Genomic DNA, 14,054 nt, shown 5'->3' on the forward strand with positions numbered 1-14,054 from the left:
AGACTTTGGAGTGCCTTCCCCAACTTGGAGCCTTCCAGACATGTTGGATGGCAACTCCCAGAAGACTGATTAGGAATTCTGGAAGTTGCAGTTCAATACATTTGGGGGGAATCAAGTTAGTAAAATAGATTGGAGTAGTTTTGTGTAAAAAAAAAATACAGTTTGACACTGGTACTCAAAACAACTTGAGTTTAGGATTTTTTAATCTAAGTGTGTATGTTTGGAATCAAGCTTCAATTGGCAGATCTCAGGGTAGCATAATAGTTAAACTATACAATGATATTCTGGAAGTCTGAATACATCCCCAGTCCAGTTTTAGCAGGTAAACATTGAGAAGGATGGTGGAATTATCTTATGGCTTCTTTAGAATTATCATGTTAATTAAACCTACAGTTTTCCAAGAAACTGAAAAGGCTAAAGAATAATTTGATTACTGGTCTCCTAAGATAAATTGAAGCAAATCTTGGGGCTCTTAAGATCTGAGTTGGCTTTAGTTCTTTTTCAGCTTCTTTATGTCATATCCTTTGTTTGTTAAATGATGATAATTGAAGAAGGAATCATTCCAGGGTCTATTTCTGACTGCCCCCTGTGGAAGCTGTTAGCTGTAAGAGAACTTTGGGTGAATGTCATAACAATCCAAGTATATCCTTAGGACTTGATACTGAGCCATTTCTGTAAACTGCAAATTCTGGTGAAGAAGTACAGTTGGTCCACCTGGAGTCCAACTTGTTTGGCAGTGCTGGATTCATTATTGTCCCTTCATTGTAAATAGGAAGGAACAAAATGCCCTTTGCTCATTTGATAGAACATTCCCTGAAGCTTTCTTACCAATCCTTGCCAATTCCCTCTAGTGATTTCCATCATCACTAAATTCCATTTGGATCCATTTTTTTCTTGACTAGAACTGAATGGGATTCTCTCTTGGGCAGAGAGAGGAACCCCAGCATTTTCACAGAGACATGACAGGGATGGGATTCAAATTTTTTTACTACCAGTTCTGTGGGCATGGCTTGGTGGTGTTGCATGGCTTGGTGGGCATGGCAGGGGAAGGATACTGTAAAATCTCCATTCTCTCCCCACTCAAGGAGAAGGTTACTGCAAAATCCCCATTCCCTCCCGATCAGCGAGGACTCTGGAGGCAGAGAATCAATGGGGGAAGAGCCAGCCAGAGGCGGTATTTACCCGTTCAACTACCCTCTTTCCCTGAAAAGAAGACCTTCCCGGATAATAAGCCAAATCAGACTTTTGAGTGCATGTGCTAAAATAAGCCCTCCTTCAAAAATAAGCCCTCCCCAAAAATATTGCAACAGCAGCAGCAGCCATGAGGTGACCACGCTCGTCACCTCCTGCACCTCAAAAATAATAAGACCTCCCGGAAAATAATGCCAAGAGCTTATTTTGGGGGTCAAAAGAAAATAAGACCCTGTCTTATTTTCAGGGAAACACGGTAACTATTCAAAATTTCTGATACCGGTTCTCCAGAACTGGTCAGAAGCTGCTGAATACCACCTCTGAGTCATTCTCTCCCTCTTTTCCTAGTGAGCAAATGGCACAAACCTTGTGCTCTTAAAAAGCATTAGACCAGGGATTCCCAACCCCTGGACTGAGGCTTTTTTGGAACCAGGATGCACCAGTGTTGAGCTCCACTCACTTGCATGTCCACTTGCACAAGCAGTGGGCTCTGGGGTTCACAGACCCATTTGCCTGAGCGGTGGGCACTGGCACTTGCAGCCCCACTCACATGAGTGCACCCACCGCTCACACAAATGAAGCTGTGCGCATGCACGTGCACACCTGCCCCTCACATAAAACCATCCCTTCTCTCCCCCCCCCCACCCCCCATGCCACCTGGAAAAGTTGGGGAACACTGCGTTAGGCAAAAACATAAAGGAATGCTCTGTCAATGTCTATTAGTTACAAAACCTTCATAAGCAGAGGCAGTGGTCTTGAGTGATAGACCCTGAAGACAACAAAGAAGCTAAGAGGTACAGTGCATTGTAAGATGAAAAGAATCCTCACTAGATGCAGCAAGGCCATACTTTGTTCAGCACGAGGGTGCTTCCCCATAGAAGCTATTCATTTACCAGATGGACAAAATATCAGTAGCATATGCAACAATGGTGCTTGAAGAGCGCAAATGTCCATCATTCAACATCACAGACTGCTAGAGCTAGTGGGAGCATATGAGCCTATATTTTACATGTAGTATTTCCCCAAGGCATTTGAGCAGGCAGTACAAATGGTGAGTATGCCTCAGCTTCAACAGGCTCAGAGTCTCCGCATCTTTGTCTTCTTCTTGTTAAGGATCAAGACTCTGGAAATGTGTCACCCATAATGTCACAGAAAGAACTGTTTGGAGATGCTCCAGTAATGGGGCTTGGTTTCTTCCTATCTTTCCAGTCAGCTGCCTTTGAAAAAGAAAAAGAAAAAAGGCAGATTTGTAGAGAAAGAGGGAGGCGGAGAAAGTAGGCAGTGGCAAAACAGGCAAGTCAGTGCAATTTTTGGAACAGCCACCAACAGATCTAAAGTTTGACACCTGGTTATCTTTGCAAAAGTGTCCATCGAGGCTAATCTGTAAGTTATGCAGCATTCAGTCACAGATGCATGTGAATATCACTTCTTCTTCTTCTTTTTCACATGTAATTTCTGATTTTTTAAAAAAAAAATAGCACATTTTTGCCCTGGGAAAAGCTCGATAAATTGTTCGACCACCAGAGGGATTGAGTTGAGAACGAGGGAGGTTTCGTTTCTCCACATGGCGGTCTGAGTCATCGACTCCTCATTTAGTTGGATGCTAGATGACCTCCTGCTTTGTGATGGTGGGCTGAGGGATCGAACTGGGCTGCTTGGCTACAGTTGCGATGGCCCCCGGAAGTAGTTTGTATTGTTCAGCTCCGGAGCCAGATGGGGGGGAAGGTTGGGGAGTTTCAGGAGTGGCTGTGGGAAGAAAAGCTTTGTTACAACATATATTGTTACACTCAACAGACGTGATTAAGGCACAAGTATTTTTCCTGTACAGGTAGTCCTCGACTTACAACCAAAATTGAGCCCCAAAATTCCTGTTGTTAATGAAGTTTGCCTCATTTTGCCACATTTCTTGCTACAGCTGTTAAGTGAATTACTGCAGTTGTTAAGTCAAGTAACATGCCCTCAAATAAATAATAATACAATACATCTGATACTCTTTAGGAGTATCAGATTGAGGAGCGGTTACTACTGTAGATAGTGTAGTTTTCTTCCAGATGATGTCTTTCAGAAATGTTAGACTTCATTTCCCACGATTATCATTCACATTGGTCTATAAAATTAAATGTGATTGGGAGATATCATTTGCCAAAAGCTGTTTTACTGTGGCTGAGAACAAATATAGCATTCTCGGACAGATAGATCTTTTAAGTGTGACTACTTACACAACTGTCCATTATGGATCTGAGGAGGCATTGTGTTGGCCACAATGACATTTGTTCCCAAATTCTCCTGGATAAGGTGGGGATGCAGAGGATGATGGTGAGCATGAGGTGTGTCACTTGATGAACCTAAAACAATGAATAGGAATCTAAGTATTGGACAATATTCAGTGAAGAAAATTATATCCCATTCTAATCTTTGAAATGATCTTGGTGTCAATAACCATTTGGACAGGGAATAGATCAAGTTTTACCTCCTAACTTTCCAGTCTACTTAAATTATTCTGTTGATTAATAGTAGAAGCACGAACAGGTGAAGCCCAAATCACAGAGATGCATTTTGGAAGAATCAAAATGAATTAATCCAAGCCAATCAAATACTATTATTTCCCATTTTACTCAATTATATCTTTGTGGAAAAAAATATTCAATGGTTTATGTTTACAGCATGTAATCTAACAATGTGTCCTGAGCAATTTAGAATTTGATGGAAAGCTGGGCTACAACTTTTGTGTATCTGGAAAGGAATAAGAGATGTGATTGTGACCCACACTTTTTCTACTTCAAGTCATATCCTTCCTTAGCTGTTCTTCAGCTGCTTTGTAGAGGCTGAAGACAGTCATTTTACCACATTCTTTTCTATAAAGAATCTGGCACACACACACAGTCTGTAATACCAATATATCTTGAAAATGCTAGTTGAACAAAGTTTGATCTTGTCTCTACCATGTCCTTGGCTTAGCTACATACACAGATTTCTTGTTATTAATGAAATTAATTAAGCCAAAATGTTCATTGTCTGAGAAAAAAATCTGAAGTCTGTTGAGTTAAGTATTTCTCAATGTGTCATTTTTTCAAGTAGGCCACTGAAATTTTGGAAACATGAAAAAAGTATTCATAAAAAAACCCTTTACTGTAATTGAATTGCAAAATATGGGCACTAAATTAGAAAAAAAAAGGATTAGCAGAAATCTTGCTTCAGGAGGAAGATCAAACAATCAGACAAGATGTCCCAAAGATGCTTTTTCAAGAGGCAACTGGATTTTTCTGGTTTTTCTTTGAAGATGTTTTGCTTCTCATCCAAGAAGCTTCTTTAGAACTGAAGAAGCTTCTTGGATGAGAAGTGAAACGTCTTCAATGGAAAACCAGAAAGTCCAGTTGCCTCTTGAAAAAGCACCTTTGGGGCAACCATGACCTGGATGACTGAGAATCTCCATAGACATCTCTCAAACAAGATATATCATTGATTTTATTTTTCTTTCTTCTCTTAACTAAAGTGAGATTCATGGTACTGTACATTCTGCACTTGTCCTTCATTCTAGGGGCGAAAGTCCTGATGCCTAATTTCAGGTAGGTTTCTTCGACAACATTCACCTCCAAGCAGCATCTCTTGCAACAGGTTGTCAATTTTGGCCATGCCAAACAGTTTAACAAATTGGATTTGCTCAATCATCTGCCATGTGATGCTTTGGAGGGTGGGCAGGAGAAGTAACAGCTCCCCAAAGCGTCCTCGTGAGTCATATTGCCGGTCATTGATGTAGTCCTCCAGGCTGACCTGGACTTGATATCGCATTCGTTTGATCTTGATAGGGTCACTTAGGCCTTTAGCATCTGGAATAAAAGATGTTATATATTATGCCAATTTCCAAGGACAGAGATATTGAAAAGAATGAGGAGTCCTGTTTCAAATAATCTGGGGTAGTTTCTTGTGGAATGTTGTACTTTAAAAGGAAAGTTATTAGCTAGTAACTTACATGGTTTGGGTTACTCATCCATCTAACTCAATATTGCTGACCCTGATTGGAAGCAGCAATCCAAAGTTTCTGGCAGGAATTTCCCTACAACATTTGAAGTTGAAAGAATTTGAGTCTGGGACTTCTGTATGCATTCTGCCACTGAACTAGAGACTGAAAAGGCTAGAGGTGCATTATTCCCATATTCTGCCTTGCAAATGATTTGCATGAGCCCCAATTACATAGACAAATGCTAGGGAACTCTTGACCCTGTTACAGCCTTTGTCTCCAATGGCCATCAGCTCCAGTTGGGCATGGACAATTGTGAGGAGTGAGGGAGTTAGACCCCAAAATGTTCGACTTTACAGGTACAGTATAAAGTCTGGTAGAATTTAATACAGGGGCAGTTTATGAGTTGTCTCATAGTTTATGAGACAACTTTCATAACCAACTCCAGCTTATGAAACAGCACCACCAAACACAACACTGAAGAAACCATTTGGGGGCCTTCCCTAACAACCTGGTCATATAACTGTCCTGGGGAAGGGATAAAACCTGCAGCAGCCATGAAACATTTTTCCTTTGCATATGGACATTTCTATTTCATTTATTGGGGGCTGACAGAATAAAATCAATGCAACATAGACTAGAATCTGATTAAGATGTGAAACAGGATTACTGCCTCAGTGGATTTTTTTTTTTTTTTTTGAATTATGATCTTTTTCTCCTCACACACAAAGCATTCTGTCATGAAAGTGCTAATTCAGTGTTCTTAATATTTCATCCCACATTTTTCCAGACCTAATCGGTGGCAATTAAAATGAAATAGTATGCAAGTGTTTAGTGTGATTAATATAAAGTGTTGCTGAGGCTGATTACTTGATCATAAGCAGGGAAATCAGCAATGAAATGCCGATTCATTGTCCTTTCTGATAGTCTTCTTGATTGTTTCTGAGTTTCTATTTTGGTAGAAGTTGAGAGATTTTAATTCCACGTGGTCCTCTTTTTAGGTTTAGGTTTAGGTTTATTAGATTTATATGCCGCCCTTCTCCCAAGGACTCAGGGCGGCGTACAACATTAAAAGAAACACATAATACAAAAGTTAAAAAAAATTAAATAGAATATCCCAAACCCAATTAAAATTGACAATGATTTTTTTTAAAAAAAGAATTAAAATTAAAATTAACAGTAATCAATAATTTCTTTTGTTTTGTTCAGGCCAGGCTGACTTGCTGGAAAAGCCAACTTTTTAGGGCACGTCGGAAGGACCAGAGGTCGGGGATTATAAGAAGCTCCGGGGGCAGCTCATTCCAGAGGGAAGACGCTCCCACAGAGAAGGCTCTCCCCCTGGGGGTCACTAGCTGACACTGTCTGGCCGACGGCACCCTGAGGAGGCCAACTCTGAGGGATCACACTGGACGGTGGGAGGCTACCAGTGGCAGTAGGTGGTCTCTCAGGTACCCTGGGCCTAAGCCATGGAGCGCTTTAAAGGTCATAAGTAGTACCTTGAATCACACCCGGAAGACAACTGGCAACCAGTGCAGGCCGCCTAAAAGGGGTGTAACATGGGAGTACCTGGGTGCCCCCATGACAACCCGTGCAGCCGCATTCTGGACCCGTTGAAGCTTCCGGGTGCTCTTCAAGGGCAGCTCCAGGTAGAGAGTGTTACAGTAATCCAGGCGAGAAAGACCACTTGTTCAGTAACCTTCAAAACTACGATGATGCCTAAAAAGGAGACGTCACTAATCTTCTTTGAAATTCTGGCCATCATAGCATCCACATCATTGCAATTTACGATGGTTACAACATCCTGTGGTCACATAATCACCATCTGCAACTTTCACAAATGGCTTCCGACGAGTAAAGTGGGGAAGCCGACTGGAAGTCACAGGTCATGGCCATGTGATATCATGGTTAATGACTTCCAATGATTTGCTTAATGAATGCAGCCAGAACTGACAAACTGATATCGTAAGTTGGACGCTGTCATATGACATTTCATTTACAACTGTGATGCTTAGTGACCAAGTTGCTGGTCCTAAACACTGGTTCTAAGTGTGGTTGGTAAATGAGAACTATCTGTACTGTAACGTTTGTTCCTACTCTTATTATTACTGTTAGCGCAGCAGTGCTATGGCCATATTGAAAGGGAATAACGTAAAGAAAAGCCATCTCCTGTGAAGCCAGGCATGAAATCCTCTTATTTTTGCTATCAGTTCTGAACATTCTGCACATGTGCAGAGCGTTCATGATGATGTTTGGGCAGGTGGGCGGAGCCTTCCACCACCGCCATCACTAACGGTTCGTCCAAATCAGGGCGAACCGGCAGTGCAGAGCGTCCATGATGACGTTTGGGCAGGTGGGCGGAGCCTTCCGCCGCCGCCACCACTACCGGTTTGTCCAAATCAGGGTGAACCGGCAGAATACCACCTCTAGTGATAGGAACTCAAATTCAACAAGACTGGAGGGTATCAGGGCAGACTGATCTAGAACAGCAGTTCTCAAACATTTTGGTCGCAGCACCCTTACATTCTTAAAAATGATTAAGGATCTCCTCGCCCAAGAGCTTTGGTTTATGTGGATTATTCTCACCAATATTTATTGCATTAAAAATTAAAACTGTGAATTTTTAAAATATGATTTAAAACATTTATTCCATACGTTATTTAGAACATTTAACAACTTTGGGCAGCTCACCACAAAAGTTATTAACTTTTATTTGATTTTCTGGACCTTCTGAAAGGGTCTCGGGACTACACTTTGAGAACCCTTGGGAAGCTTTGACTGGAGAAGGGTATTGTTGAAATGAAATAGCACAACGGCATTAAGGAGTTGGTCTGGAGCAATAAATTCCTCAGTAATGCTACAGGACTACAATTTTAAAGGAAGCATCCTTATATTTCTCTTCTAATTGCTCAAAAATAGCATCTACCTGGATCAAAGAAGATAATGGCTTTCAGGCAAGCATATTCATTATCATCAATCTGCAGATCTTGAAATGTTAACACCAGCTCATCTAGAATTCGCACAGCTACGCGGCTGATTTCCAGCAATTCTGGGCAGTTTCGGGGGATTATGTGGTCATTTCCTGCAGGAAAATGGGGTTATTTAAATTCTCATTCAATCAAATTGCTTCATTCTTTGCATATTCTATAACCTTCTATAATTTGCTATAACAACAGTTGATCTTTTTTTTTTCCCATCTAAAAATCAGTTTCAATTCAATATTTAAGCCAATGGAAATATTTTATTTTCCTTATCTAGCTATTTAAAATTAGAATTACCAATCACATGGGATTAGTTCCTCTCCACCAAAACCATAATAATTAATTAGATAGTTGTAAAATACCCCTTTATATATTACTAATAAGATCTTTGAAGAAGTGTTCTGCTGACATGCAAGTATCATTGTAAACTACAGGTAGTCCTTGACTTACAACCATTCATTTAGTGATTGTTCAAAGTTACAACAGCAATGAAAAAAAAGCGACATGGCTGTTTTTCACACTTATGACTGTCACAGCATCTCCATAATCACATGATCAAAATTTGGGCACTTGGCAACTGGCATGTATTTATGACATTTGTCCTGGGGTCATGTGATCACCATTTGTAACCTTCCCAGCTGGTTTCCGTCTAGCAAAGTCAATGGGGGAAGCCAAATTTGTTTAATAACTGCATGATTCACTTAACAACTGTAGTGATTGTCTTAACAATGTGGCAAAAAAGATTGTAAAATGGAGCAAAACTCAACAACTGCCTTGCTGAGCAATGGAAATTTTGGGCTCAATTATGGTCATAAGTCGAGGACTATCTGTAGAGCTTAAGGATGCTTGTGTTATATTACTTGTTACACATCAACGTTTCTTGTCAATAAATGGCTTTCCCATACAAAATTGTTTCTCGAGTTCTTAATTCTACCACAAAACAATTTTTAAATGTTGGGCCTCTGAGGTAAGACAGCCCCTAGTAGCACATTAGCAAGCTAAATAAATTGTTCAATCAATCTAGTGTATTTTTCTGACTATAAGATGCACCGATGTATAAGACGCACTAAGATTTCAAAAAGGTAAGTAAGAAAAAATAGTTTTTGTCCTCCCTGGCCCTCCCTGGCCCATTCTGCAGGCTTCAGCAGGGCTTAGGGAAGGCAAAAATGTCTCCATTTTGCAAAAAGCAGGTGGAAAACAGGCCGTTTTTTTGCAAAAAAGAGGGCATTTTTGCCTTTCCCCAGCCCTGCTGAAGCCTGCAGAATGCTTCTGGGGGCCGGGGGAGGCAAAAATGATTCTGTTTTTGCAAAAAACAGCCCATTTTTGGCAAAAATGGGACGTGGGGGCGGGGCTTTGGGAAGCCAAAAATAGCTGGTTTTGGTATATGAGATGCACCAACATTTCCACGCTCTTTTTTGGGGGGAAGGTGCGTCTTATACTCCAAAAATATTGTACTTGTTCATTAGAAGAAATACCAGGAAAACTCAAAACGCATGAAAAGTTGAAGGCAACAACATCTGGATCTCCTCTTCCATTGAAGAGGAGACAACTAGATGTCAAGCTGGAAAGAGAGGCTAGACATTTGTTTTTCAACAGCAGGAGAACAGGAATTAATACCACACAGAGATAGCCTTCTTTCACTTCTATAAACAAGCTGCTATCTTGCTTCAGAAACTGTAAAGTCAGAGATGACAGCAGGACAAAAGAACAGAAAGTAATACCTCTCTCAATGTACATGTTGCTCTCTTAAAATTATTGCTGGTTTCTAAACTCATTAAAACAGATAAGTGAAAACAAATAGATGATGAAAAGTCAGCAACGCCAAGTGATTGGACTTCAACTCCCAGCTGGCTGAGGAATTCTGGGAGTTGAAGTCCACAAATTTTGGAAATTGTTGTGGTTGGAAACAGTACTATCCATGTTTACTAGATATAATTCCCCTTTAGCAAATGAGACGTTGCTAAGTAAACATACAGGATTTCACTTCAAGAAGGCCAACAAGTGCCAGAGCCTGTGTTATTTTTTTTAAAACCCTCCACATTGAAAAATCTACTGAAATTTTATGGGGAGAAGCTCTTTACCTAGGAGAAGGATGTCTTTGAACACCATCGAGCGTTTGGCTGCTCCCAGTAAGAGATGTTCCCCAGCGTGGGCCCGTAGCAAAGCCACCTACAGGAACAAAGGAACAAATATCTACTGTTACTGGCTAACCGAGAAAGACATACAGAGCATGGCACAAAGCTAAGGGGTGCCCACTAAGGAGGAGCACAGAAAAGCATCTTCCCATTGAGAACCATATTATTGAAGAGAACACAGTATGAGCTGAGCCCTTGTAATCACATCTCCCAAAGCAGCTGTGTTTATTTTGGCTGGCACATTTTGGGGAAGAATAGGATTTTCTTTTTATTTACTCAGAGCGTGCGTGCTTCCCAGGCTTAGCTGGCTGGAGTGACTACACTTTAAACCAAATTAAAAAGATTTTCTTCAGAGGTAAACAATCAGTTAATAACACGTTATGAAAAACAAAACTGAAAAATGTACGAGGCAGCAAAAAGTTCAAACTGATATGATAAAAATCAGAAGCAGGAACATAAACAACAATAAAATAGCCACAAAGCATTAATGTTTTCTAAAACTTCAAAATGGCCCTTTAAAGGTCTGGAGTCAAAGCCAACATCAAAGCACAATTGGGGGAGGATGGCTTTTCAGAGCTGGGGCACCACAGCCAGAAAGGCCCTTTCCCTAATAGCTCTTGGATTTGCTGGTGGGAATTTAAAGTCCTGGCCAATGCATATGTGTAGATAGTCAGTCTCTGTCAACCCTAGAAAGGAGACAATGATAATTGTCTTCTGAAAATCTTTTGCCCAGAAAACTACAGAGATTTGCCCAGGCAGTTGCCAGAAGTCAACATTGACTCCAAGGATGATGATGATGATGATGATGATGATGATGATGATGATCATCATCATCATCATCATCATCATCATCATCATCATCATCATCCATCTTGGATTATAGCTGGAATATAAGACTAAATGCTGTTCTGAATTACAGGAGTCACTTGGCCAGATCTAAGGCTGCTGAGTACAATATTTTTCCAGAACAGTTAATTCCCCTATGACTATTGGCCCGGATATTAGGTGGATGCACTGTTCCAAGTTAAGGATGCACTCTGCTTAGTTAATAAACAAATAAAAGCACACTGGTCCCCATAATAACTCTCCAAACTTTGCTTGAAAAGCTCCAGTGATGGGGCTCCATAATTTCAAGAGGCTGGTGGGTCCACTGCTTAGTAGGTTTCACTGTCAGGAAATTCCTCTTTATTTAGATTTTTGGTCTCTCTTCGTAAACCTTCCACCCGCTGGTTCTTGCCCTACCTTCAGGCACTATGAATAATAAATTCGCAGCCTCTTCCTCATGACATCTCTTCAAGTTTTGGGTGATCATGTTTAGCCTTCTTTAGGCTAAACTCAACTCTTTTAACCTTCCTAGGATTTAGCCTGCAAAAAACTCCTCACCATCTTTACTGCTCTTTCAACTCTTTCTAGCTGTTCAGCATTCTTCCACTGTGGTGATCAAAACTGGAGTCAGAGCATTTCAGGTGCGGTCTGACCAATGCAATACTGAACACTTGCATTCTTGCCCTGATACAATTAATTTTTCTGAATTTTTTTCTATAGCAAGGGACAGACAGGTTTTTCTTTTTAAAAAAAATCCTGCTTGCTATGTTGTTAATGATTGCATGGTGTCACTTTATACCCTTCAATGATCCTCAAGAATGTTCTGAATCTCCTGTTTCACATCTTTTTTTAAAAAGTCTTTAGAAACAAAGGTTAACACCAAGACGCAGTATGACATGGATGCTTTTTAATGTCCGACTGGGACTTCAGCTTTTCAGCAAACAGTCTCTAAACATTAACTGGAGGATTTGGGAAAGATTGTCTTTATGGGGATGGGCCAACATGTAAGCGCTGAACAAACATGGAGAAATATCATGTAACGAAAGAGCTGGAGAGAGTGCTATTTTCCAGAGGCATCGGTTTTAGGTTTGAGGCAAAGTGGAATAGGGTGGATTTGTCTGATAATAATAATGTAAAGGTAAAGGTTTCTCTCGCACATATGTGTTAGTCGTTCCAGATTCTAGGGGGCGGTGCTAATCTCAGTTTCAAAGCCAAAGAGCCAGCACTGTCTGAAGACGTTCTCCGTGGTCATGTGGCCAGCATGACTAAATGCCAAAGGCGCACGGAGAGCTGTTACCTTCCCACCAAAGGTGGTCTCTATTTTTCTACATGCATTTTTACATACTTTCGAACTGCTAGGTTGACAGAAGCTGGGACAAGTAACAGGAGCTCACTCTGTTACGTGGCACTAGGGATTCGAACCACTGAACTGTCGACCTTTTTGATCGACAAACTCAGCGTCCTAGCCACTCAGCCACCAGGGCCCCCATATGTCCAATAATAGATGCATTCTAAAAGTCAATAAACTCCTAGCTTAATCTGATAGATCTCTGACTCAAGGTATCACTAGAATCAAGGAAGCCTATACAATTAAGAATGCAGAGGATGATAGCCATAAGAATGTAACTGTTCGCTTAAATATCATTAAATCCAAAGCTTTTACATGTTGGGGAGGAATATATTATGATAGGTCACACAATCAGCCAGATGTTTAGACTGAATTGGGCATTTTTATCCGCCTTTCAAGTCCTTCCCAATGACTCCCCTAGGCAGATGTTGTTTGATGGTATTAAAGATACCACTGCAGGATGTAAGTTATTCCTAGTAAAGTTGCCTTTTTGCAATTGACTGATGAGGATTTTATCAAGGCCAATGGTGTTCAAGTTGTGCTTCAGATGTTTTCAGATATTAATATTGTGGTTGCTTGCACAGTCAGCCAGATGTTCAGCCAGGATTTGCCATTTTTATTCACCCATCAAGCTCTTCCTAAGGATTACTAGTATTACTGTCAACCAATTCAGCATTACAATACTGCATTTCAACAAATAACAGTGGGTAGAAACTGCAAAGCATGATCATTAGATGGGTATCTCAAAAGGATTACAGTATAACAATTTTGAAAATGGAATATGGAAGCAAAGTTTAATTAGAATAAGAGTGCAAAAAAGGGGCTCACCTGATCATCCAGGGGCAGCTCACAGAAGGCTGGGATATATTTGGCCCATTCCACAAGTACTAACAGTTGCTGTTTCATGGATTCACACACATCTGCAATATTTGCAATCTTTTTCCCTCTGATATCTCCGCTAATCCCTGACATTGGTGATGATATCTGCAAAACAAGGAGGGGAGTTCCATCTAATATTATTACTACAAAGATGAAAGGAAGCCATGCTTAATGTGAACCCTCAAAATCATTTTGAAGGTGGTACAAATCTATTTCCCTCTAAACAATTAAACAAACATAAATATCAGTCCTGAGTAAGTGATTTGGATTGGTGGGAATGCAGTTTTTAACAGCATGCACTCTTATTACCAAGACCTCTTTTAACATTTAATGCACTAATTCATAGCTGTAGCTTTTTTTGGTTACATCTTCTTTTAAGGTTATAGTCCTAATGCATTATTTTCACTATGCAAAGGAACAATATTTTGCACCCAGATAATTACCGATAACATTTATCATTGTTACGGAAAATATGCTTGCAATGGCGTTATGAGTTTATTAACAATAGAGCTAGAGTTTTGCTCATGGCGGCATTAACAAGCATTCCTCCAAAACTTCATCCTGTGGCATAAACTACTCAGCCCTGGCTCCTGAGTTCTGAGTAATAAAGCCATTGAGAACAAGTTAAGGATAGCTATTATTGGAGGTTGCCGGTTGAATTTGCTCTCCCACCCAACGTAATATGCTGGCAGGAAAGAAAACTGCCAATTGTTCTCCCTAATCAGATATTATGCAGTCAG

General features: G+C 40.5%; 1 protein-coding gene across 2 annotated transcripts in view; it reads right to left on the reverse strand.

Annotated features, from left to right (window-relative positions):
- Positions 1-1,910: 1,910 nt before the first annotated feature.
- The window catches only part of HNF4A (hepatocyte nuclear factor 4 alpha), a 70,051-nt gene continuing 57,907 nt past the window's right edge, over positions 1,911-14,054 (reverse strand). Inside the window, exons 5-10 of one of the 2 annotated variants that reach the window (XM_032217350.1) lie at positions 13,264-13,419; positions 10,209-10,296; positions 8,073-8,228; positions 4,782-5,018; positions 3,411-3,536; positions 1,911-2,937 (exon numbers count right to left, since the gene is read on the reverse strand). In XM_032217350.1, coding sequence (XP_032073241.1) covers positions 2,795-2,937; positions 3,411-3,536; positions 4,782-5,018; positions 8,073-8,228; positions 10,209-10,296; positions 13,264-13,419 — 906 coding nt within the window. In that variant the 3' untranslated portion in view covers positions 1,911-2,794. The remainder of the gene's footprint in view (positions 2,938-3,410; positions 3,537-4,781; positions 5,019-8,072; positions 8,229-10,208; positions 10,297-13,263; positions 13,420-14,054) is intronic. The other variant, XM_032217351.1, reaches the window with a different exon arrangement.

The sequence above is a fragment of the Thamnophis elegans genome, chromosome 5 (genome assembly GCF_009769535.1).
Source record: "Thamnophis elegans isolate rThaEle1 chromosome 5, rThaEle1.pri, whole genome shotgun sequence".
In the NCBI taxonomy this organism is placed as follows: Eukaryota; Metazoa; Chordata; class Lepidosauria; order Squamata; family Colubridae; genus Thamnophis; species Thamnophis elegans.